Source organism: Microcaecilia unicolor, chromosome 6 (assembly GCF_901765095.1).
Source record: "Microcaecilia unicolor chromosome 6, aMicUni1.1, whole genome shotgun sequence".
Lineage (NCBI taxonomy): Eukaryota > Metazoa > Chordata > Amphibia > Gymnophiona > Siphonopidae > Microcaecilia > Microcaecilia unicolor.
In genome coordinates, this window is record NC_044036.1 from 17,183,580 (window position 1) to 17,204,563 (window position 20,984).

The following is a 20,984-nucleotide window of genomic DNA, read 5'->3' on the forward strand; positions in this document are numbered from 1 at the left end:
AAGATTGTTGGGAATGATTTGGAAAGGAACGGAGAACACAACTAAGAATGTTATAATTCCTTTGTATTGCTCCATGGTGCGACCACACCTCAAATACTGCGTGCAGTTCCGGTCACCACACCTCAAAAAAAGATACAGCAGAATTAGAAAAGATACAGCAAAGGGCAACAAAAATGATAAAGGGGATAGGACGACTTCCCTATGAGGAAAGACTAAAGCAGCTCGGGCTCTTGAGCTTGGAAACAAGACGGCTGATGGGGAGACATGACGGAGGTCTATAAAATAATGAGTGGAATGGGTAGACGTGAATCGCTTGTTTACGATTTCCCTAGGGGGCACGCAATGTAGCTACCAAGTAGTATGGTTATGGTTAACTTTATTTGATATACCACTCTTCCTTCAAATAATAACAGAGTGGTTTACAATAAAAAAAACAGATCAAAAGTACAGAAAGGATGCCAGCATCAGTTCAAAGACAGGCATAGAGAATGCAAACAGCCAGAGCAGAAAAAGAAAAGCCAACCTAAAATCTTATAAAAAAGGAAAGAAAATACAGCAAATGACTTGCACATTTAGGAGGTTTATTTATTTAGTTATTTATTGCATTTGTACCCCACATTTTCCCACCTATTTGCAGGCTCAATGTGGCTTACATAGTACCGTCAAAGGCGTTTGCCCAGTCGGTGGATAACAAATACAAAGTTGTATAGTGATCGTATGAGGTCTAAGTGGAGGGTCGGAATGGATGAAGATTGCGTGATGTCCTGTTCGATCATAGTCATGCTGTGTTGGTAGGTGAAGAGGATTACGTGGGGTCGTTGGGGTAGGCCTTTTTGAAGAGGTTGGTTTTTAGTGATTTCCTGAAGTTCAAGTGGTCGTGGACTGTTTTCACAGCTTTTGGGAGGCCATTCCATAGTTGTGCGCTTATGTAGGAGAAGCCGGCTGCGTACGTTGTTTTGTATTTCAGTCCTTTGCAATTTGGGTAGTGTAGGTTTAGGTAGGATCTTGATGATCTGACTTTGTTTCTTATTGGTAAGTCTATGAGGTCTGTCATGTATTCTGGGACTACGCCGTAGTCCCAGAATACATACACATTGAGGGGGGTCTTTTACTAAGCTATGGTAGCATTTTTAGCTCATGGTAGAAATTTGCTGGCGTTAAATGCTGAGACACCCATTATATTCCTATGGGCGTCTCACAGTTTACCGCCAGCTGATTTCTACCCCGAGCTAAAAATGCTACCATAGTTTAGTAAAAGACCCCCCCCCCCCCTCAATAAATTCCAGGAGGGACCGATCCATCAGTGAATACTGAAGGCCTTCTCAAACAAACAAGTCTTGAGAACAGTATGAAAGCTTAAATAGGACGGCTCTAGGCGTAAGTAGGAATGGAACGAATTCCATAAGGAGGGGGCTATGTAGAAAAATGCCCTAGATCTGGTGGTATGATAGCGCACTTGTTGTAGAGATGGAAGTTTAAGGCGCAGATCGTTGAGGGAGCGAAGAGTTCTAGAAGGTGTGTAACATTGGATTAGCAAAGAAAGATAGGAAGAGGGTATCGGTATGGATAGCCTTGCGCGCAACAGTAATGATCTTAAACTGGATACAAGAGGAAATGGGGAGCCAGTGATGACGAATGAGTAGGAGACAAACCCTATCAAATCTATTTGCTGTCCAGAGAAAGTGAACAGCCGTACTTTGAATGCATTGAAGATGGCGTAACACATAATGGGGAAGACCAGAGTAAATTATAATCAAAACGAGAGATTAAAAGAGCATAGAATAGTCTTTTGTGAGGAAGGATTTTTTTTAAAAAAGCAAATAGTTCTGAACTGGCGAAGGGAAGTAAAAGATGCTTTCGTTAGAGCTGTAATATGAGGAGTGAATGAAAGTTCTTGATCAATAATTGATGTCAAGATAGCAAAAGTGAGAGACTAAAGAAATCGAAGTGCCATTCAAAGAAGGGGTAAGTGATGGGGGTGAGAGATCGCAAGCTATTGTTTTTGATGGATTCAGGATAACATAATTCTCTTTCAGCCATACTGCAATTTGTAAGAGAGGTGAATTGAATTTATACAAGTCTGGGGAAGGAGAGCTTGTACAATGGACAAGAAGAATGTCATCAGCATAATAAAAAGTGTGAATAACTGCATCCTGGATGGCTGTGGCTAAAGGGCTTAAGAAAATATCAATGATGCAAGCACAGAGCCCTGTGGAACACCACAAACTGCAGAAACCAAACAAACTGGCGAAAATATTTCTTCACTCAATGTGTAATTGAAGTCTGGAATTCAATGCCAGAAATAGTGGTAAAAGCAGTTAGCTTAGCAGGGTTTAAAAAAGGTTTGGATAACTTTCTAAAAGAAAAGTCCATAAGTCATTATTAAGATGGACTTGGGAAAATCTACTGCTTATTTCTCAGATAAGTAGTATAAAATCTGTTTTACTGTTCTGGGATCTCACCAGGTACCTGTGACCTGGATTGGCCACTGTTAGAAACAGGATACTGGGCTTGAAAAAGGTGTGCAGTCAAACCCATTACTTTTGAAATCTCTTTGGCAAAGTTTGCTTTTCAGGTGTTTGGGCTGCATTCATCCATACCCTGCATGTATCGCCATGATGTTTACTACTACTACTTATTTCTATAGCGCTACTAGACGTACGCAGAGCTGTACACTTGAACATGAAGAGACAGTCCCTGCTCGACAGAGCTTACAATTTAATTAGGAAAGACAAACAGGACAAATAAGGGATAAGGACAAAGGGTAGCAAGATTCCGGAACCCCAAAGAGTAGCAAGATTCCGGAACCCCAAAGAGTAGCAAGATTCCAGAATCCCAAAGACTACTACTACTACTTATTTCTAAAGCGCTACTAGACGTACGCAGCGCTGTACACTTGAACATGAACAGACAGTCCCTGCTCGACAGAGCTTACAATTTAATTAGGAAAGACAAACAGGACAAATAAGAGATAAAGGAATTATTAAGGTGGGAATGATAAAATACGGGTACTGAACAAGTGAGTAATGGTTAGGAGTTAAAAGCAGACCAAAAAGGTGGACTTTTAGCCTAGATTTGAAGACGGCCAGAGACGGAGCTTGATGTACCGGCTCAGGAAGTCTATTCCAGGCATATGGTGCAGCAAGATACGTCTTGCCCCATCCTTGGCCACCTTTAAATCTAGACTGAAAGCCCACCTCTTTAACATTGCTTTTGACTCGTAACCACTTGTAACCACTCGCCTCCACCTACCCTCCTCTCTTCCTTCCCGTTCACATTAATTGATTTGATTTGCTTACTTTATTTTTTGTCTATTAGATTGTAAGCTCTTTGAGCAGGGACTGTCTTTCTTCTATGTTTGTGCAGCGCTGCGTACGCCTTGTAGCGCTACAGAAATGCTAAATAGTAGTAGTAGTAGTAGTAGAGTTAGCGGTGGAGGAGAAGGGTGCAGCTAAGAGAGATTTACCCAGTGAACAGAGTTCCCAGGGAGGAATGTAGGGAGAGATGAGAGTGGAGAGATACTGAGGAGCTGCAGAGCGAATGCACTTATAGGTCAATACGAGGAGTTTGTTTGTGGAGTGTTCTGGTGAGACTCGGTATATGTTGCCCCACTCCACCCCTGTGGTATCCTGGATCGGAATAGTGGGAATGTCTAAGTAGAAGCAGCTTTCTTTTGTCTTCTCATAAATAAATTAGAAATAAGGTCAGAGAATGTGGTAAAGGCGGTTAGCTTAGTGGAGTTTTAAAAAGATTTGGACGGCTTCCTAAAAAAAAAAAGTCCATAGACCATTATTAAAATGGACTTGGGGAAAATCCACTGCTCATTTCTAAGACAAGCAGCATAAAATGTATTTGTGACCTGGATTGGCCACTGTTGGAAACAGGATGCTGGGCTTGATGGACCTTTGGTCTGTCCCAGTATGGCAACACTTATGTAAGGAAGATCCCCGAGGTTCTATTTGTTTCTGGTGCCAACTAAATCGTTTAATTTCTTTATCATCACAGCTATTTAACAGGGATATGAGAATGGGGCTTCATTTGTTTCAGGGCACGATGATCCAGATCTGGTTTTAGCCCAAGCACACATCATTCTCTTTTCCTTTAGGAGAAATCAGAACTACAAGTCCCCAGCATTCAATGAGAGGCTACAGTCAGGAGTGGCTCAGCCCACCCTGAAAAAAAAAATGGAGCTAGCTGGCGACCCCTACTTCAACATGTCAGTGACTGAGACTCACAAGGATCAGCAGGGAACAACCAGAGGAAAAGAAATACACCAGCAGCCCAAGGGCGGGATTTATCACAGCTTCTTCAGAGGTGGGAGAGAGGAGCGGTTCATCTTGGAACTGGCTCTCATACTCCCCATCGGAATTTAACAAGTAAAAACGTCCTTGGATCAGAAGAGTTCTGTGTATCTGTCCAATGGAACTATGCACTTGGATCTTGGACGTTCAACAAAAATGTTAGAAATAAAGATGAAGAGCTTAACAAATAATAATTTATCCACATGATAGCTGCAGAAGTCCAGTCTCGAGAAGCAGGCACTCTTAGGTCAGTACAAAGATACACCACCTGTTCAGGTACAGATATGGCCCCAGACCTTATGAACCAGTAGTACGTCTTGTGTTGGAACACAACTGCGCCACTGAAGATGACAGAACAATGAGGTTCAGAGGGTGATCCAGTTTATCAATACCTCAGAAGAAACCACCCCGTGTTTAATCTTTCCAGTCAATTTCTCGGAATTCTGTTCAGCAGAGTGACTTTGGAGCTGGGGTGGTGACCGTCCAACGTCCCCCGTCTTTCAAGGTCTTCGACAGGAACCTCTTGGTGTGGGCATCAGTGGCAGATTTTTTCAGTCATCTCCCGCTGGAGGGGGGGGGGGGGGGGGAAGAAGAAGAGTACTGAAGTTAATTACAGAGCAGCTCAGCGAGATCTGCATTCACAAGGATATTGCCAAGGTCGACACTCGCAGCGGCAGGATGTCTGCCAACACAGTTCTCCCGAAATGGGGAGAGAAACTTGGCTCCTGTGTAGCAGGGTTTCTTTCTCTCTCAGGAAACAGCTGTCTGCAGTTCAAGGCCAAATGCAAAGACATGCAACTTGGAACTTATCTGCAGGCCTTGGAAGGGTTACTAAAATTATTTAGAACTACAACTTACTCCCTTTCCCCAGTGAACTTGGACCCACTTGCAAAACTACGTGAGATGTGTTCCAGCATGACTGCTGGACGGCGGCTTCGCAATCCTTTTAATGGAGGGGTCTGGGACCTTCCTTAGACTCCTCTAGGCCTTCCAGCAAAATTAAAACCCCTCACCACATTCGCAGACCACAAATGGTTTTCTTCCTTTTTAACTCTCCCCTATCTAGCCCAGCCTTGAGAGCAACAGACCTATAAGAGAGAGAGAAGGATCATGGTTATTTTCAGAACCACCCTCCCCCCATAATGAAAAAAAAAAACTTCATATAAACATAAATATTAATAATAAAAGGAAGAAAAATCCTCAGAAACCTATGGTGCAATTTTCTCCTCCTTTCTATTATTATTTATGGTTATGTGAAGTTTTTTTCATTTTTTGGGTTTTTTTTTTGTTTTGTTTTGTTACATTTGTACCCTGCGCTTTCCCACTCATGGCAGGCTCAATGCGGCTTACATGGGGCAATGGAGGGTTAAGTGACTTGCCCAGAGTCACACTAATGTGGCCGCGCAGGCTTCTGCTTCTGTGAGTCTGACGTCCTGCACGTACGTGCAGGACGTCAGACTCACAGAAACAGAAGCCTGCGCAGCCTTCTACATGGAATGTTGCTAGTGGAATAGCAACATTCCATGTAGAATCTCCAATAGTAGCAACATTCCATGTAGAATCTCCAATAGTATCTATTTTATTTTTGTTACATTTGTACCCTGCGCTTTCCCACTCATGGCAGGCTCAATGCGGCTTACATGGGGCAATGGAGGGTTAAGTGACTTGCCCAGAGTCACAAGGAGCTGCCTGTGCCGGGAATTGAACTCAGTTCCTCAGTTCCCCAGGACCAAAGTCCACCACCCTAACCACTAGGCCACTCCTTTACGTTTCTCATCAGTTTTTGGATATAAGGAGTACCTTCAAAGGCCAACACGTTTTCTCTTACAGGTACTACTATTTCACAATGGCTGGGATTAAACCCCCCCCCCCCCCCAAAAAAAAGGAGGGAGCAGAGGAGGCGGGGCACAGGGCGGAGGATGTCGGGAGGCGGGGCTGGGAAAGAGACAGGAAGGGAGGGGGGCCAGGGCAGCCTTAAAAGTTAGTTTGATTTTTATTTTGGTTTTGAAGTGGGGGGGGGGGGAAGCGGGGAGCAGCGGCGAATTTGGGCGGGGCGGGGGCAAGGCCATCCGTGAAGGACGCTCCTGATGAGCGCCTTTGTCCCCTCCCGATCCATGCAACCTGTTTGTTTGTTTTTTGGTAGTTTTGACATTTGTGGCATGCGCAGAGCAGCCAGCATAACACTTGGCTACTCTGCGCATGTGTTAGGGGCCGATTACAGACAGGGATTACACAGGTTTGATGCATTGTACTTTACAGTACCGCACCAAACAAGTGCTTTTTTTGGTGCATCCTTCGGTTTTTTTTTTAATTCATTAGGGACTTTAACGTTTTAAGTTTTTTAACATTTGGTTGATGCATCTGGCCCTAAGTCCCCAAAAAGGGAGGACACATGCCCCGCCCCACCCCCACCCCACCACACACCCACCCCACTTCACACCCCACCCTGCCCCTTTCATACACCTCATCACCCCCCCCCCCCCGTCACCCCCCTCCACTTACCTTACTACTGCCCTGGTGGTCTAGTGACCTCTTTGGGCAGGAAAGAGCCCCCTCTTTCCTGCCCGGAGCGCTGCCCTGCATGCATCCTTCTAAAATGGCCACCGAGAGTTGAAGTCTCGTGAGGTCACTTCAACTCTCGGCGGCCATTTTGAATCGGCGCTGAGATCAGCAACAGGAAGGAAGCATGCAGGGCAGTGCTCCAGGCAGGAAAGAGGGGGCTCTTTCCTGCCCCGAAGGCGGAAGAGGTCACTAGACCACCAGGGCAGTAGTAAGTAAGGGGAGGGGAGGCTAGCAATCTGCCCATCTACTACTACTATTACTACTACTATTTAACATTTCTAAAGCGCTACTAGGGTTACGCAGCGCTGTACAATTTAACATAGAAGGACAGTCCCTGCTCAAAGAGCTTACAATCTAATGGACAAATGTAAAGTCAGTCAAGTGGGGGCAGTCAAATTGGGGCAGTCTAGATTCCCTGAAAGGTACAAAGGTTAGGTGCCGAAAGCAATATTGAAGAGGTGGGCTTTGAGCAAGGATTTGAAGATGGGTAGGGAGGGGGCTTGGCGTAAGTGCTCAGGAAGTTTATTTCAGGCATAGGGTGAGGCGAGGCAGAATGGGCGGCGCCTGGAGTTGGCGGTGGTGGAGAAGGGTACTGAGAGGAGGGATTTGTCCTGTGACAGGTTATAGATGGTGCATCTATAGATGCACCATCACGTCATGGTACGTACTCTTATGGCAGTTGGTATTTTTTCAGGTCATTATACATTGAGCAACGCCTATATTTCCCTCATACACCCATCTCTTCTACAAATCCATGCTGGAAAGCATTTCCAAAAGTCATACCTGTGCCTGCTTTGCTTACTTGTTCTAACAGGACATTGGCACTGGGGGAGAGGTTGGGTCACTAAGACTAGTGACAATATACTGGACTCAAAGGTCATGCCCTCCCTTCCCCTCCTCACACAGCTGATAGGTGGAGGAAAAGGAGAGTGGGATCAGAGGCGGGGAACTGTCTGCTGCCTACTGGAACAACGCCAGTGTTAAGACCTGATCCCCACCAGCCTCCCTTCAACAAAATCAGCCAGTTGGCGATCCTACCTGAATGCCGAAAACGCCTGCAATGGTTATTAAAAAGAGTAAATCAGCAAGACAGCAAATGTGACCTGTCACAGATTAAGGCAGAAGGTTCATCAACTGATCAACAAACTTCCTCTGAAGCATATAACATGACAGCAATTAATAAGCAGCAGAACATAAAAAGAACATTAACTAGAGATATAATGTACAAAGTCGATCTTCTCAGCTAATTGCTTGCTGGAATAGGAGACGATAAGGATGCCAGGCAGAGATGGTTCATGTTCACTGAGCCGTAGGGCAGTGTGACCGGGGAGGACATACTGCTCACACTTGCCTGCTACCTAAATGCTCCCCAAGGCATCTTTCCTCCTTGATAAACTGCAGCAGACCATGGGGTAAGAGGAAGGGCAAGCCCCAAGTCTTAATCTTCATGGATTTGTTCTGCACAGGATATAGGAAACCTGTGCAGAAGGAATGGATCCTTAGAAGCTTAGTCGAGATCGGGTGGCAGAGCCGGTGGTGGGAGGCGGGGCTGGTGGTTGGGAAGCGGGGATAGCGCTGGGCAGACTTATACGGTCTGTGCCAGAGCCGGTGGTGGGAGGCGGGACTGGTGGTTGGGAGGCGGGGATAGCGCTGGGCAGACTTATACGGTCTGTGCCAGAGCTGGTGGTGGGAGGCAGGGGTAGTGCTGGGCAGACTTATACAGTCTGTGCCAGAGCTGGTGGTGGGAGGCAGGGGTAGTGCTGGGCAGACTTATACGGTCTGTGCCAGAGCCGGTGGTGGGAGGCAGGGATACTGCTAGGCAGACTTATACGTCTGTGCCAGAGCCGGTGGTGGGAGGTGGGGATAGTGCTGGGCAGACTTATACGGTCTGTGCCAGAGCCGGTGGTGGGAGGCGGGGATAGTGCTAGGCAGACTTATACGGTCTGTGCCAGAGCCGGTGGTGGGAGGCAGGGATAGTGCTAGGCAGACTTATACGGTCTGTGCCAGAGCCGGTGGTGGGAGGCGGGGCTGGTGGTTGGGAGGCGGGGATAGTGCTGGGCAGACTTATACGGTCTGTGCCAGAGCCGGTGGTGGGAGGCAGGGGTAGTGCTGGGCAGACTTATATGGTCTGTACCAGAGCCGGTGGTGGGAAGCGGGGCTGGTGGTTGGGAGGCGGGGATAGTGCTGGGCAGACTTATAAGGTCTGTGCCAGAGCCGGTGGTGGGAGGTAGGGATAGTGCTAGGCAGACTTATACGGTCTGTGCCAGAGCCGGTGGTGGGAGGTAGGGATAGTGCTAGGCAGACTTATACGGTCTGTGCCAAAGCCAGTGGTGGGAGACAGGGCTGGTGGTTGGGAGACGGGGATAGTGCTGGGCAGACTTATACAGTCTGTGCCAGAGCCGGTGGTGGGAGGCGGGACTGGTGGTTGGGAGGCGGGGATAGCGCTGGGCAGACTTATACGGTCTGTGCCAGAGCTGGTGGTGGGAGGCAGGGGTAGTGCTGGGCAAACTTATACTGTCTGTACCAGAGCCGGTGGTGGGAGGCGGGGCTGGTGGTTGGGAGTCGGGGATAGTGCTGGGCAGACTTCTATGGTCTGTGCCCTGAAGAGCACAGGTACAAATCAAAGTAGGGTATACACAAAAGTAGCACATATGAATTATCTTGTTGGACAGACTGGATGGACCGTGCAGGTCTTTTTCTGCCGTCATCTACTATGTTACTATGTCCTGTCACAGTTCTAGCCCTACTGCTCACTTTGTTGTTTCTTCAGCAGTGGAACTGGGGTTGAGCTTTTCATGCGTTGCCAAGTTGCTGCGGATCACAAAGAAAGCCCTGAAGGTGAAGCATAACTTCTTCTGCAGCCGCTGGCTGGAGCATGGGAGAATCCTCTTCTGCCTAGGGTCCATTTTCTATCTGCACAGGACACTTCTGTGCTGTCCAGCCTCTCTGTGATGGAAGTGGAGCCCCCACTGGAAACAGAGGAAAGGTGGAGTCTTATGGCACTCTGTGGACCAGGAAGAGGACTGTAATGTCCCTCGAAAGTTCACTGTTGAACCACTGATGGTGGATCTTAAAGCGGTGATGGCAATTTGGCCAGGGCAGTGGGCCAGTGAACTACAGAGTTTGTCCTTTTGGTGAACCTGCCTCACTGTTGGGACCAGGTTCAGGTGAGTGGGCTAACGTGCTAGTGATTCCACAAACAATTATTCTGGGTGCAGTTTCAAAACTGGAACAGACAAGTTGCACGAGAGCTGAGGTGGTGTGCAATTTGTTTCAGAAGACAGAATGCAAAATTGTCCAAGCTATGGGTTTAGAGGCACGCTCAGGGAACCTTTTGGGGGACTTGAGGGCAGGCGTCTGCCCTTCAAAATGCGAATAATGTGATTGTTAACAAAGAACCTTATTCTCCATCTTAAGACTGAATATTTGGAAGTTTGCGTTTCTCCTGTGTAATTATTTAAATGATTCTTACTGAAAAGTTCTTCAAAGGCCCAAAGCGGCCATTCTCCATTTCTGGTATATATTTTATTTACCATCTCCATCTTGAACTCAGAAACAAGTTCTACCAGAGGAAGGTTTACAGAAAGACCTGAATTTACTGAAAGAACTGAAGAGAAAGTCTTTAGATGCCACAACGTTGAGGAGAAGTCAGAGCTTAGCTGAGGCCTAAGACAGTGCAAGAAGAATTCAACGGGGCAGACTAGATGGCTCGTCTGTAGGGTTGAACATTTAGGACTAGATACCCCCCCCCCTTCAGATCTGTGCACCTCTTTATAGACCAGGGGCGTAGCCAGACTTCGGCGGGAGTGGGGTCCAAGGTGAGGGGGCACATTTTAGCCCCCACCGCCATTGCCGACCCCCCTGCCGCCACTGCCAACCCCCCACCATTGCTGACCCCCGCCGCCACCACCACCACTAACTTTGACACCCCCCCCCCGCCGCCGACCCTCTCGACCCCCCTCCCACCTCCGTTGCCTACCTTTGCTGGCGGAGGAACCCAACCCTTGCCAGCCGAGGTCCTCTTCTTCCCGCGAAACGGCTTCGTTCAGTTTCTGAGTGACGTCCTGCAGGACGTCACTCAGAAACTGAACAAAGCCGTTTCGTGGGAAGAAGAGGACCTTGGCTGGCGGGGGTTGGGGTCCCCCACCAGCAAAGGTAGACGGTGGGTTGATGGTGGGGGGGGGGGTCGAGAGGGACGGCGGCAGGGGGGTCTAGGGCCAAATCTACGGGGGCCCCTGTTATATAAACGCCCCTGTTATAGACTATGCCTAAAAGATGCGTAAGCAAATTCTAATTGCCAATAATTGCTTGCTATTATTAGTGCCGATTGGCTCATTATTCAATTAAGTTGCACGTACAAACTGAATGTGCATCCAAATTGGCGCACGCAACCCACAACGCCATATACATTACGAGTTAATGACGTAATTAACGAATTAAAATTTTAACTTGCATTAAAATAAATTAATGCAATGAAAGGCCCCATCCACACCCTGCCAAGCCCACTGTCTCCTCAGATCTACATCACCCTTCCGTCCCTGGCTCCCACTCCCCAACCATCCAGCCTTGTCCATCTCTCTCTCTCTCTTTCCTCCCCCTGTCTCCTCCGCACCATCCTTGCTCCCTCCTTTAGACCTGCTGCTTCATCGAGTCTACAAGGCGGTTGCAGGAGAAGCAGCAGCGGGAAAAGAAACGACGTCAGAGGGGGCAGGGAACTGGTGGAGCCAACAGCCGTGCGGCTGCTCCCCGCACCCCTTTGCAGCGTGCACCCAGAGCAGACTGACCCCACCGCCCTGTCCTGGTACACCACTGCTAAGCGGGCTGCTGCTGGCTCTGCCAGTTCCATCCCTCTGAAGCAATAGTTACATCAGAGGGATTTTAAAAGTCCCTCCCTCCCTTCGAATTTTAAAAGTCGGGGTTACGGCGGCAACAGCAGTGAAAAGCATGCAGGCTCGGAGCTTCAGCCCTTCCCTTCTCTCTCTCTCAGGAAAGGGCTGAAGCGCCAAGCCTGCATGCTTTTCACTGCTGCTGCCGCCGTAACCCTGACAAGATAAAATGACTTTTAAAATTCGGAGGGAGGGGGGCCCTGGAACTCGAGGGAAGGGGAGGGAGAGAGGGAGGGCCTGGAACTCAGAGAGAGGGGGACCTGGAACTCGAAGGGAGGGAGGGAGGGAGGGAAGGGGAGGGGGGCCTGGAACTCGAAAGGAGGGAGGGAGGAGGCCTGGAACTCAAAGGGAGGGGAGGGAGGGGAGCCTGGAACTCAAAGGAGGGGGGAATGCATCACCTGTAAAAAAAAAAAAAATTCAGCACCCCCAATCATTTTTGAAAAGTTGGCTCCTATGATGCTGGATGGTAGTGGAAGGAAGGAAGAGATGGGACGATGCTGGATTTGGTGTGGGTGGGGAGAGAAAAGGATCGGGCAATACTGGATGGTGGGGGGAAGAAAAGAAAGAGAGACCTAGGGGCGATGGTTGATGGTGAGGGGAAAAGAAAAAGAGATGTATTGCTTGGGAGGGAAAGAAAGACTGAAAGCACAAAGCTGTTCTTTGCTATGTGAAGCTATGCTTAGCAAAGGGGAGAACACTGGAATCTGGGAAGGCGGCAGGAGACACGTGTTAAAGTCAGGGAAAGGGAAGGAAAAGAGAGAGCGATGGGCCAATGCTGGATGGAGAGGGGAGAGAGAGACAGAGGAGCAATGTTGAATGGGGAAGAGAGTAGAAAATTTAGAGACAAAGATGCTGAGTGGTGAAGGGGAAAATGAGAAAGAGATGGGGCAATGCTGGATGGTAGAGGAGAGAGAGATAAAGTGATACTGTATGGTGAGGGGAAAAGAAAGAAAAGGGGCAATGCTGGAAGAGGAGGAGAGTGAGAGAGAGACAAAAGGGTTTTATTATGGAATATATGTACATTTTATCTTACTACTACTACTTATCATTTCTATAGCGCTACAAGGCATACGCAGCGCAATACACCATACATGAAAAGACAGTCCCTGCTCAAAGAGCTCACAATCTAAATATGGAATGTTGCTAGTGGAATAGCAACATTCCATGTAGAATCTCAAATAGTAGCAACAGAATCTCAAATAGTAGCAACATTCCATGTAGAATCTCAAATAGTAGCAACATTCCAGAATCTCAAATAGTAGCAACATTCCATGTTCCACTGCACTAACCACTAGGCTACTCCTCCACTAGCAATATTCTATGTAGAAGCCTGCCCTTGCAGATCAGCAACGCGGCCGAGCAGGCTTCTGTTTCTGTGAGTCTGATGTCCTGCACGTACGTGCAGGATGTCAGACTCACAGAAACAGAAGCCTGCGCGGCCACGTTGCTGATTTGCAAGGGCAGGCTTCTACATTACTACTACTTATCACTTCTATAGCGCTACAAGGCATATGCAGCGCTGTACACCATACACAAAAAGACAGTCCCTACTCAAAGAGCTTACAATCTAGATAAGACAGGCAGACAGACAGAACAATTAAGGGTAAGGGAATAAAGAGGTGAGGTTAAAGGACAGGGCAAGTGAATGGTGGTTAGGAGTCAAAAGCAGTGGTAAAGAGCTGGGCTTTAAGTCTGGACTTGAAAACGGCCAAAGACGGGGCAAGACGCACAGGCTCAGGAAGTCTATTCCAGGCGTGAGGTGCAGCAAGACAAAAGGAACGGAGTCTAGAATTAGCAGTAGAGGAGAAGGGAACGGATAAGAGAGATTTAACTACAGAACGGAGTATTCGAGGGGGAACGTAGGAGGAGACAAGAGTGGAGAGGTACTGGGGAGCGGCAGAGTGAATACACTTATAGGTCAATAAGAGAAGCTTGAACTGAATACAGAAACGGATAGGGAGCCAGTGAAGTGAATTAAGGAGGGGGCTAATGTGAGCATAGCGACTTTGGCGGAAAATGAGTCGCGCAGCAGAGTTTTGGACTGATTGAAGAGGAGAGAGATGGCTAAGAGGGAGGCCGGTGAGAAGTAGGTTACAATAATCAAGACGAGAGGTGATAAGAGTGTGGGCAAGGGTTCTGGTAGAGTGCTCAGAGACGAAGGGACGGATTTTGTTAATGTTATGGAGAAAGAAACGAATGGGCATGAATGGAAATTGCGGAGAGGTAGACTTAGGAGTTTATGTTTGAAGTTTATGTTTCAAAAACATACATAGTAACACACAATAAATGACGGCAGATAAAGACCCGTAAGGTCCATCCAGACTGCCCAACTAGGTGGCCAAAGCCATGCCTGCCACTCTGCACGGGCCCCAGTCATCCATACTTAAACACTGTCTCCATCATGCCAACCATATAGGCAGCCAAACATGATGCAGTCTTGGTTATAACCACACATCAACCCCCAGTATTGCAGACAGTACCAGTTAAGATGTCTTCCCCTTCCCCTGAACTTCACAGAACTCTTGCCGGCAGCACGTGACAATAAAATGATCTACAACACTGGAGTTAAAGAACCTCATTCGTCTTTTGCTATTTAAGGGACACCGACCATAGAAATTTGCCTGGCATCAGCCTTAGTTCCCCCATGCTGGATTTGGCTAATCTTCTTTCAGGCTCTGGCATTTGCTGGACACAGACCGTAGAAGTCTGTCCACCTTCGGCCTCAGTTCCCCACTACTCTTGCCTAACACCAAATCTCAACAGCCATGTTGTATTTCCACCCTCTTTCTATTTATACATCTCCTGTGTCTATCCCACAAATGTTTGAATTTGCTCATTATTTTTGACTCTACCACCTCCCTCTCCTGATGTTACTCCTAAGTCTACCTCTCCGCAACTTCCATTCATGTCCTCCAGTATAGTTCATAAAAGTTAATGACCTATGTGCTCAGTTTTGAGGGTTTGTTTTTCCTGAGTAAATGGTAACCTCACTATAAGAGTTTCGTGAACTGTGAGAGAAAAAGATCCATTTCTCCCCTAGTGTTTAATAGAGCACGGGCGTTTTTGCTCAAAAATTGAAACATTCTTTTGAGAAGCTCTATGATTGAGAAACTAGTCCACCCTTAGAGGCGTAATACACTTCGGTGGTGCCTCGCTTGGGTGACTTTATACTCTTGAGAACTTCCCTATGACCTATCAGATCTTTCAATTAGTAATTCAGAACCGTATTGGGTTAATCCTCTCACTATTTCATCTCCTTTATTGACTACACTCTGGTTTCTATACCATTTGTTACGATCTTTACCAGAGATCGATTTGGGAACATTTTGTTTCGTTAGTATTCTAGAAGGAGCAGGCTCTCACTATGCGGCATTGAGGAACCTAAAAGGAGGACCCAATTAAAGAACCACCTCCGTAATACATCTGTTTGCTGCTTTACTATCTAATATAATAATTCGCACCTCCAACGTTCTGAAGCTGACTCCGTGGCAGTGAAGCCGTGTAGTGTTTGTAGGGTTCGTAATCACCCCACCCTCGAGGGAACTCTGTATAGTTGCCAGGGAAACAAACGCGACATCAGAAGGAGAAGGGACCAACCACAGGCAATCGCACTCGCTCTCACTGCCCCGCCCTCAGAGGGAAGGGAAGGCTGCATATAATATTCACCCACCGGAAGTTCGTTCCCTCCCTCCAAGTTCCAGGGTCGTCGTTCATCCCCCCTCCCTCCCAGTTCCAGCATCCCCCCTCCCTCCCAATTCCAGGGTCCCCCCTCCCTCCCAATTCCATGGTCGTCGTCCCTCCCTCCCTCCCTTCCAGTTCCAGGCCCCCTCCCTCCGAATTTTAAAAGTGATCCTGACTTACCTCAAGCGGTAAAAAGCGTGCAGGCTCGGCACTTACTTCAGTTTTTCCGCCCTTCTCTGTCTCTCAGCTCTGGTCCTGCCCTTGCGGAAACAGGAAATGAAGGCAGGACCAGAGCTGAGAGACAGAGAAGGGAAAACTGAAGGAAGTGCCGAGCCTGCACGCTTTTTACAGCTGCTGCCAGCTGCCGTAACCCCGACGACGTAAGTCAGGATGACTTTTAAAATTCGGAGGGAGGGGGCCTGGAACTGGAAGGAAGGGAGGGAGGGAGGGACGACGACCATGGAACTCAGAAGGAGGGAGAGAGGGGGGGACCCTGGAAATGGGAGGGAGAGGGGGGGACGCTGGAACTTCCCTTAAAAACATTAATGGCAGAAGGTGATTACCTTGCTAGCGCCCGTTTCATTTCAATGAGAAAAGGCCTTTTTCTACTAGTGGCTTAATATTTTCAGCCTGCTTTATGTACCACTCGTATAGGGTTTCACATCTGAATTGCTATCAAGGGCTGCTTCAGTATGTTTGGCCCGTTCTAACAGGCTGAAAGAACAACTGATGCTAACGACACTGTTTCATAAGGCAATTCAATATCAGAAGATCTTTGGCTCTTTATTCCCTGTTCTTGGAGTTGCATTATGGAACTCTTTACCTATTGCCATCAGAACAGATAATAGCTACCTTAGGCTTTAACAGGCTAAAAACCTTTTATCTTCCCAAAGACTGTTTCATAACAATCCATTATGACTCCTATCATCTATCGTACTTTCCTATAATGTTCTTTTGTCTCATGCATACACTCTTAACAGTTTCTGCTTTTGTCGTGTCTAGAACGTAAACCGTACTGAACCCTAGCCAGGGGATCTAAGCGGTATGCCAGAATTGATTTGAATTGAATTGTGTCACTTGCTGCCCAGCTCACCTGCGGCAGTATTTCAGTGAGGTTTTTAATTAGTCATATACTAAAAAAAAGTGGAATATTAAATATATTCTAAACTAATTAGTAATTAGAAAGAAAGTCATTAGAAACATTGATACCAGTGTATGGGAAAGCGTCATCTGTGGACACAAAAAGCAATCTGCTCGTTCACCCTTGCTCATACCGTTTCAAAAGGCAAATGACGATAGAAAGTGGTGGAATGATGGGTATTTCACGTTTGATGTCCATAAGTGATGCCTTTCCATTTCTGTAAAGACTTTCTTACTAATTAGTTTAGAATTTTAATATTATACTGTACTTCGTTAGTGAGCTTTCTTTGCATTCTGTTTTTGTTGGTTTTGCTTATAATTAGAGAACAGGATGCTCGTTATGCAAATTAAACTGGCAATTTATGAATGTCTAGCCTCCCTCAGGGATTGCAATCTCACAGTACTAAAGGGAAGGGTTAATTGGGAGGGCACCGAATTACTCTCGCTTCAGGTTCCAGAGACAAACACACAACACCGGCGTATAAATTATTGCATATTTTCAACACCATTAAGGGAGCAATTCTGTAAAGTCCAAACTCAAAGCTCACCTCTTTACCACTGCTTTTGACTCCTAACTCACTTGCCCTGTCCTTTATCCTCGCCTCTTTATTCCCTTACCCTTAATTGTTCTGTCTGTTTACCTGTCTTATCTAGATTGTCTTTTGTGTATGATGTACAGTGCTGCGTATGCCTTGCAGCACTGTAGAAATGATAAGTAGTAGTAGTTAGTAGTAGTAAAGTGGAGGCTAACATTTACACACCAATTGAATATGTAAATGATTAGCACAGGGATGGGGCAACCTTGGTCCTCGAGGACCGCAACCCAGTCGGGTTTTCAGGATTTCCCCAATGAAAATGCATGAGATGTATTTGCATACAATGGAGGCAGGGCATGCAAAACAGATCTCATGTATATCCATTGGGGAAATCCTGAAAACCTGACTGGGTTGTGGTCCTCGAGGACCGAGATTGCCCACTCCAGGATACGCATGATGGCATGCATGTGCACATGTCGAACGTGCACCTAAGTTCTATTCTACAAGTTGCATGTGTAAGTGGAAGCTCCGCAAACGTCCCACCCATATGAACAATAGAAAATGTAGAAGGAAAATGTCCTCCACGAATGCAAATGAGCCAAAAGGCCAAAGAAGAAGTGTGACAGACCAATCTGCCGATTTTAAGCAGTACATTTTATTCTAGGCGATGGATTGAAGAACAGTGGAACAGGATCAAACCATCAGCAGTTTTATTGATAGTCAAGGAAAGGTGTGTTCGTCTTGTGACCCCTGATGCAGGCATTTGTTTAAGCCAAAACACAGCTGTGTCAGGTCTTGATTGAATGCTAGCAATAAAGGGAAAGGGAACTGGGACTTGATATACCGCCTTTCTGAGGTTTTTTGCAACTACATTCAAAGCTGTTTACATATATTCAGGTACTTATTTTGTACCAGGGGCAATGGAGGGTTAAGTGACTTGCCCAGAGTCACAAGGAGCTGCAGTGGGAATCGAACTCAGTTCCCCAGGATCAAAGTCCACTGCACTAACCACTAGGCTACTCCTCCACTCATTCAACCAATAAGAGCCAACCTCATCAGTGATGTCACAATGGCTTGATTGCCCGATACTTGGCTCACTTCTGATATTGTGATGTCATAAAGGGGGAAAGGGAACTGGGACTTGATATACCGCCTTTCTGAGGTTTTTTGCAACTACATTCAAAGCTGTTTACATATATTCAGGTACTTATTTTGTACCAGGGGCAATGGAGGGTTAAGTGACTTGCCCAGAGTCACAAGGAGCTGCAGTGGGAATCAAACCCAGTTCCCCAGAATCAGAGTCCGCTGCACTAACCACTAGGCTACTCCTCCACTAGCAACATTCCATATAGAAGCCTGCCCTTGCAGATCAGCAATGCGGCCGTGCAGGCTTCTGTTTCTGTGAGTCTGACGTCCTGCACGTATGTGCAGGACGTCAGACTCACAGAAACAGAAGCCTGCGCGACTGCACGGGCAGGCTTCTAAATGGAATGTTGCTAGTGGAATAGCAACATTAACATTCCATGTAGAATCTCAAATAGAGAAAGGGAACTGGGACTTGATATACCACCTTTCTGAGGTTTTTGCAACTACATTCAAAGCAGTTTACATACATTCAGGTACTTATTTTATACCAGGGCCAATGGAGGGTTAAGTGACTTGCCCAGAGTCACAAGGAGCTGCAGTGGGAATCGAACTCAGTCCCCCAGGATCAAAGTCCACTGCACTAACCACTAGGCTACTCCTCCACTCCAATAGAGTTTCCTGGTTCCCATATTCTACTTTTTGTGTGGACTCCACTTCTTTTTTTGATCTTGCCACCCATATGAACACCTCCTTTGTATTTACATACTATGGGAGAGATTCTAAATTTGGCGCCTTAAAAAAATTGGCGTATAAATCAATGCCATATTCTATAAGCAGCGCCTAGATTTAGGTGCGGTATATATAATATGAATAGGTAATATATCAGTGCCTATCTCAGACAGCCTAAAAATTCTTGGAGTTACAATTGACCGTCATCTCACACTGGAGAGCCAAGTGAAAGCCACAACAAAGAAAATGTTCCACTCAATGTGGAAGCTCAAACGAGTAAAACCATTTTCCCCCGAGGGAAATATTTCGTAACTAGACTACTGCACTGGAATCTACACGGGATGCAAAGAACAAATCCTAAAGAAACTCCAAACTGCTCAAAACACAGCAGCCAGGCTTATATTTGGAAAAACGAGATTCGAAAGCGCCAAACCCTTACGAGAAAAACTGCACTGGCTGCCAATCAAAGAACGCATTGCATTCAAAATCTGCACCATGGTTCATAAAATCATCTACGGAGATGCCCCGGGATACATGACGGACCTCATAGACCTACCAACCAGAAACGCTTCAAGATTAACACGAATATACCTAAATCTCCACCACCCAAGCTGCAAAGGACTCAAATACAAAACAACCTATTCATCCAGCTTTTCCTATGGAAATGCATTACCAAGCACTGTGAAAACAACGAACAACCACCTAAATTTCCGGAAATGACTAAAACCTGTTCAAAAAGGCATACCCTAACGATCCAACTTAAATGCCTTAACCCTGCAACACAACGAAACCAAAGCTCGTATTGGACATAACTTCTCTTCCCCCTTACGATTTCTTAACCTATCTGCAACACATGAACCGTACTCTACTACATCATCACTCTGTATTTGTTCATATCGATATTGGCGATCGCCTGTACGGTACTATGAAAGCCACATTGAGACTGCAAATAGGTGGGAAAATGTGGGATACAAATGTGACAAATAAATAAAATGTACGTGCCTCCGTTTATACCAACAAAAATGTGGCGTAAATCTCAGCACGTAGATTTAGACGCACTGGGCCATATTCTGCAACTATGTTTGCAAATTGCAGAATGCCCACGAGATGCCCATGCCCCCACCCATAACCACGTTTCTTTTTGCCAACGCGTGTTAGAACTTAGGCAAACTGCGTTACAGAATGCGCTTAGCGAGTTGTGTGCGTAAATTTTAATTATTGTCAATTAGTGCTCATTATTGCTTAAGAGCTGTTGCGCATTGTTATAGAATACACTTGGATTTTGGCGCCGATCTCTAGGCGCACTCTAAAGAATACGGGGGTATGCCACTTACGTTTACCATCACAGTATAGCGCTTAGTCACTCTGCTGCCACTTTTGCGCATTAAGTGTACACTTACCCATGAAAGTGACAGGATTCTTAACATTTACACCAGGGTGGGCAATCACAATCCTCAAGGGCCACAATCCAGTCTTATCTTTCCTTTCTGAGCACACTACCAGAACCCTCATCCATACTCATATCACCTCTCGCTTAGACTATTGCAACTTGCTTCTTACAGGTCTCCCACTTAGCCATCTCTCTCCTCTTCAATCTGTTCAAAATTCTGCTGCATGACTAATATTCCGCCAGTGTCGTTATGCTCATATTAGCCCTCTCCTCAAGTCACTTCACTGGCTTCCTATCCGTTTCTACATACAGTTCAAACTCCTCTTATTGACCTATAAGTGCATTCACTCTGCAGCTCCTCAGTACCTCTCCACTCTCATCTCTCCCTACATTTCTCCCCGGGAACTCTGTTCACTGGGTAAATCTCTCTTATCTGCACCCTTCTCCTCCACTGCTAACTCCAGACTCTGTTCCTTTTATCTTGCTGCACCATATGCCTGGAATAGACTTCCTGAGCCGGTACGTCAAGCTCCGTCTCTGACCATCTTTAAATCTAAGCCAAAAGCCCACCTTTTTGATGCTGCTTTTAACTCCTAACCCTTGTTCACTTGTTCAGAACCCTTATTTTATCATCCTCACTTTAATATTCCCTTATCTCTTGTTTGTCCTGTTT

The 20,984-nt window shown here is 46.5% G+C and overlaps 1 protein-coding gene across 1 annotated transcript in view; it reads right to left on the reverse strand.

Annotated features, from left to right (window-relative positions):
- Positions 1-3,872: 3,872 nt before the first annotated feature.
- The window catches only part of MOB3C (MOB kinase activator 3C), a 92,750-nt gene continuing 75,638 nt past the window's right edge, over positions 3,873-20,984 (reverse strand). The window contains exon 5 of the mRNA XM_030206087.1: positions 3,873-4,866. Coding sequence (XP_030061947.1) covers positions 4,837-4,866 — 30 coding nt within the window. The 3' untranslated portion in view covers positions 3,873-4,836. The remainder of the gene's footprint in view (positions 4,867-20,984) is intronic.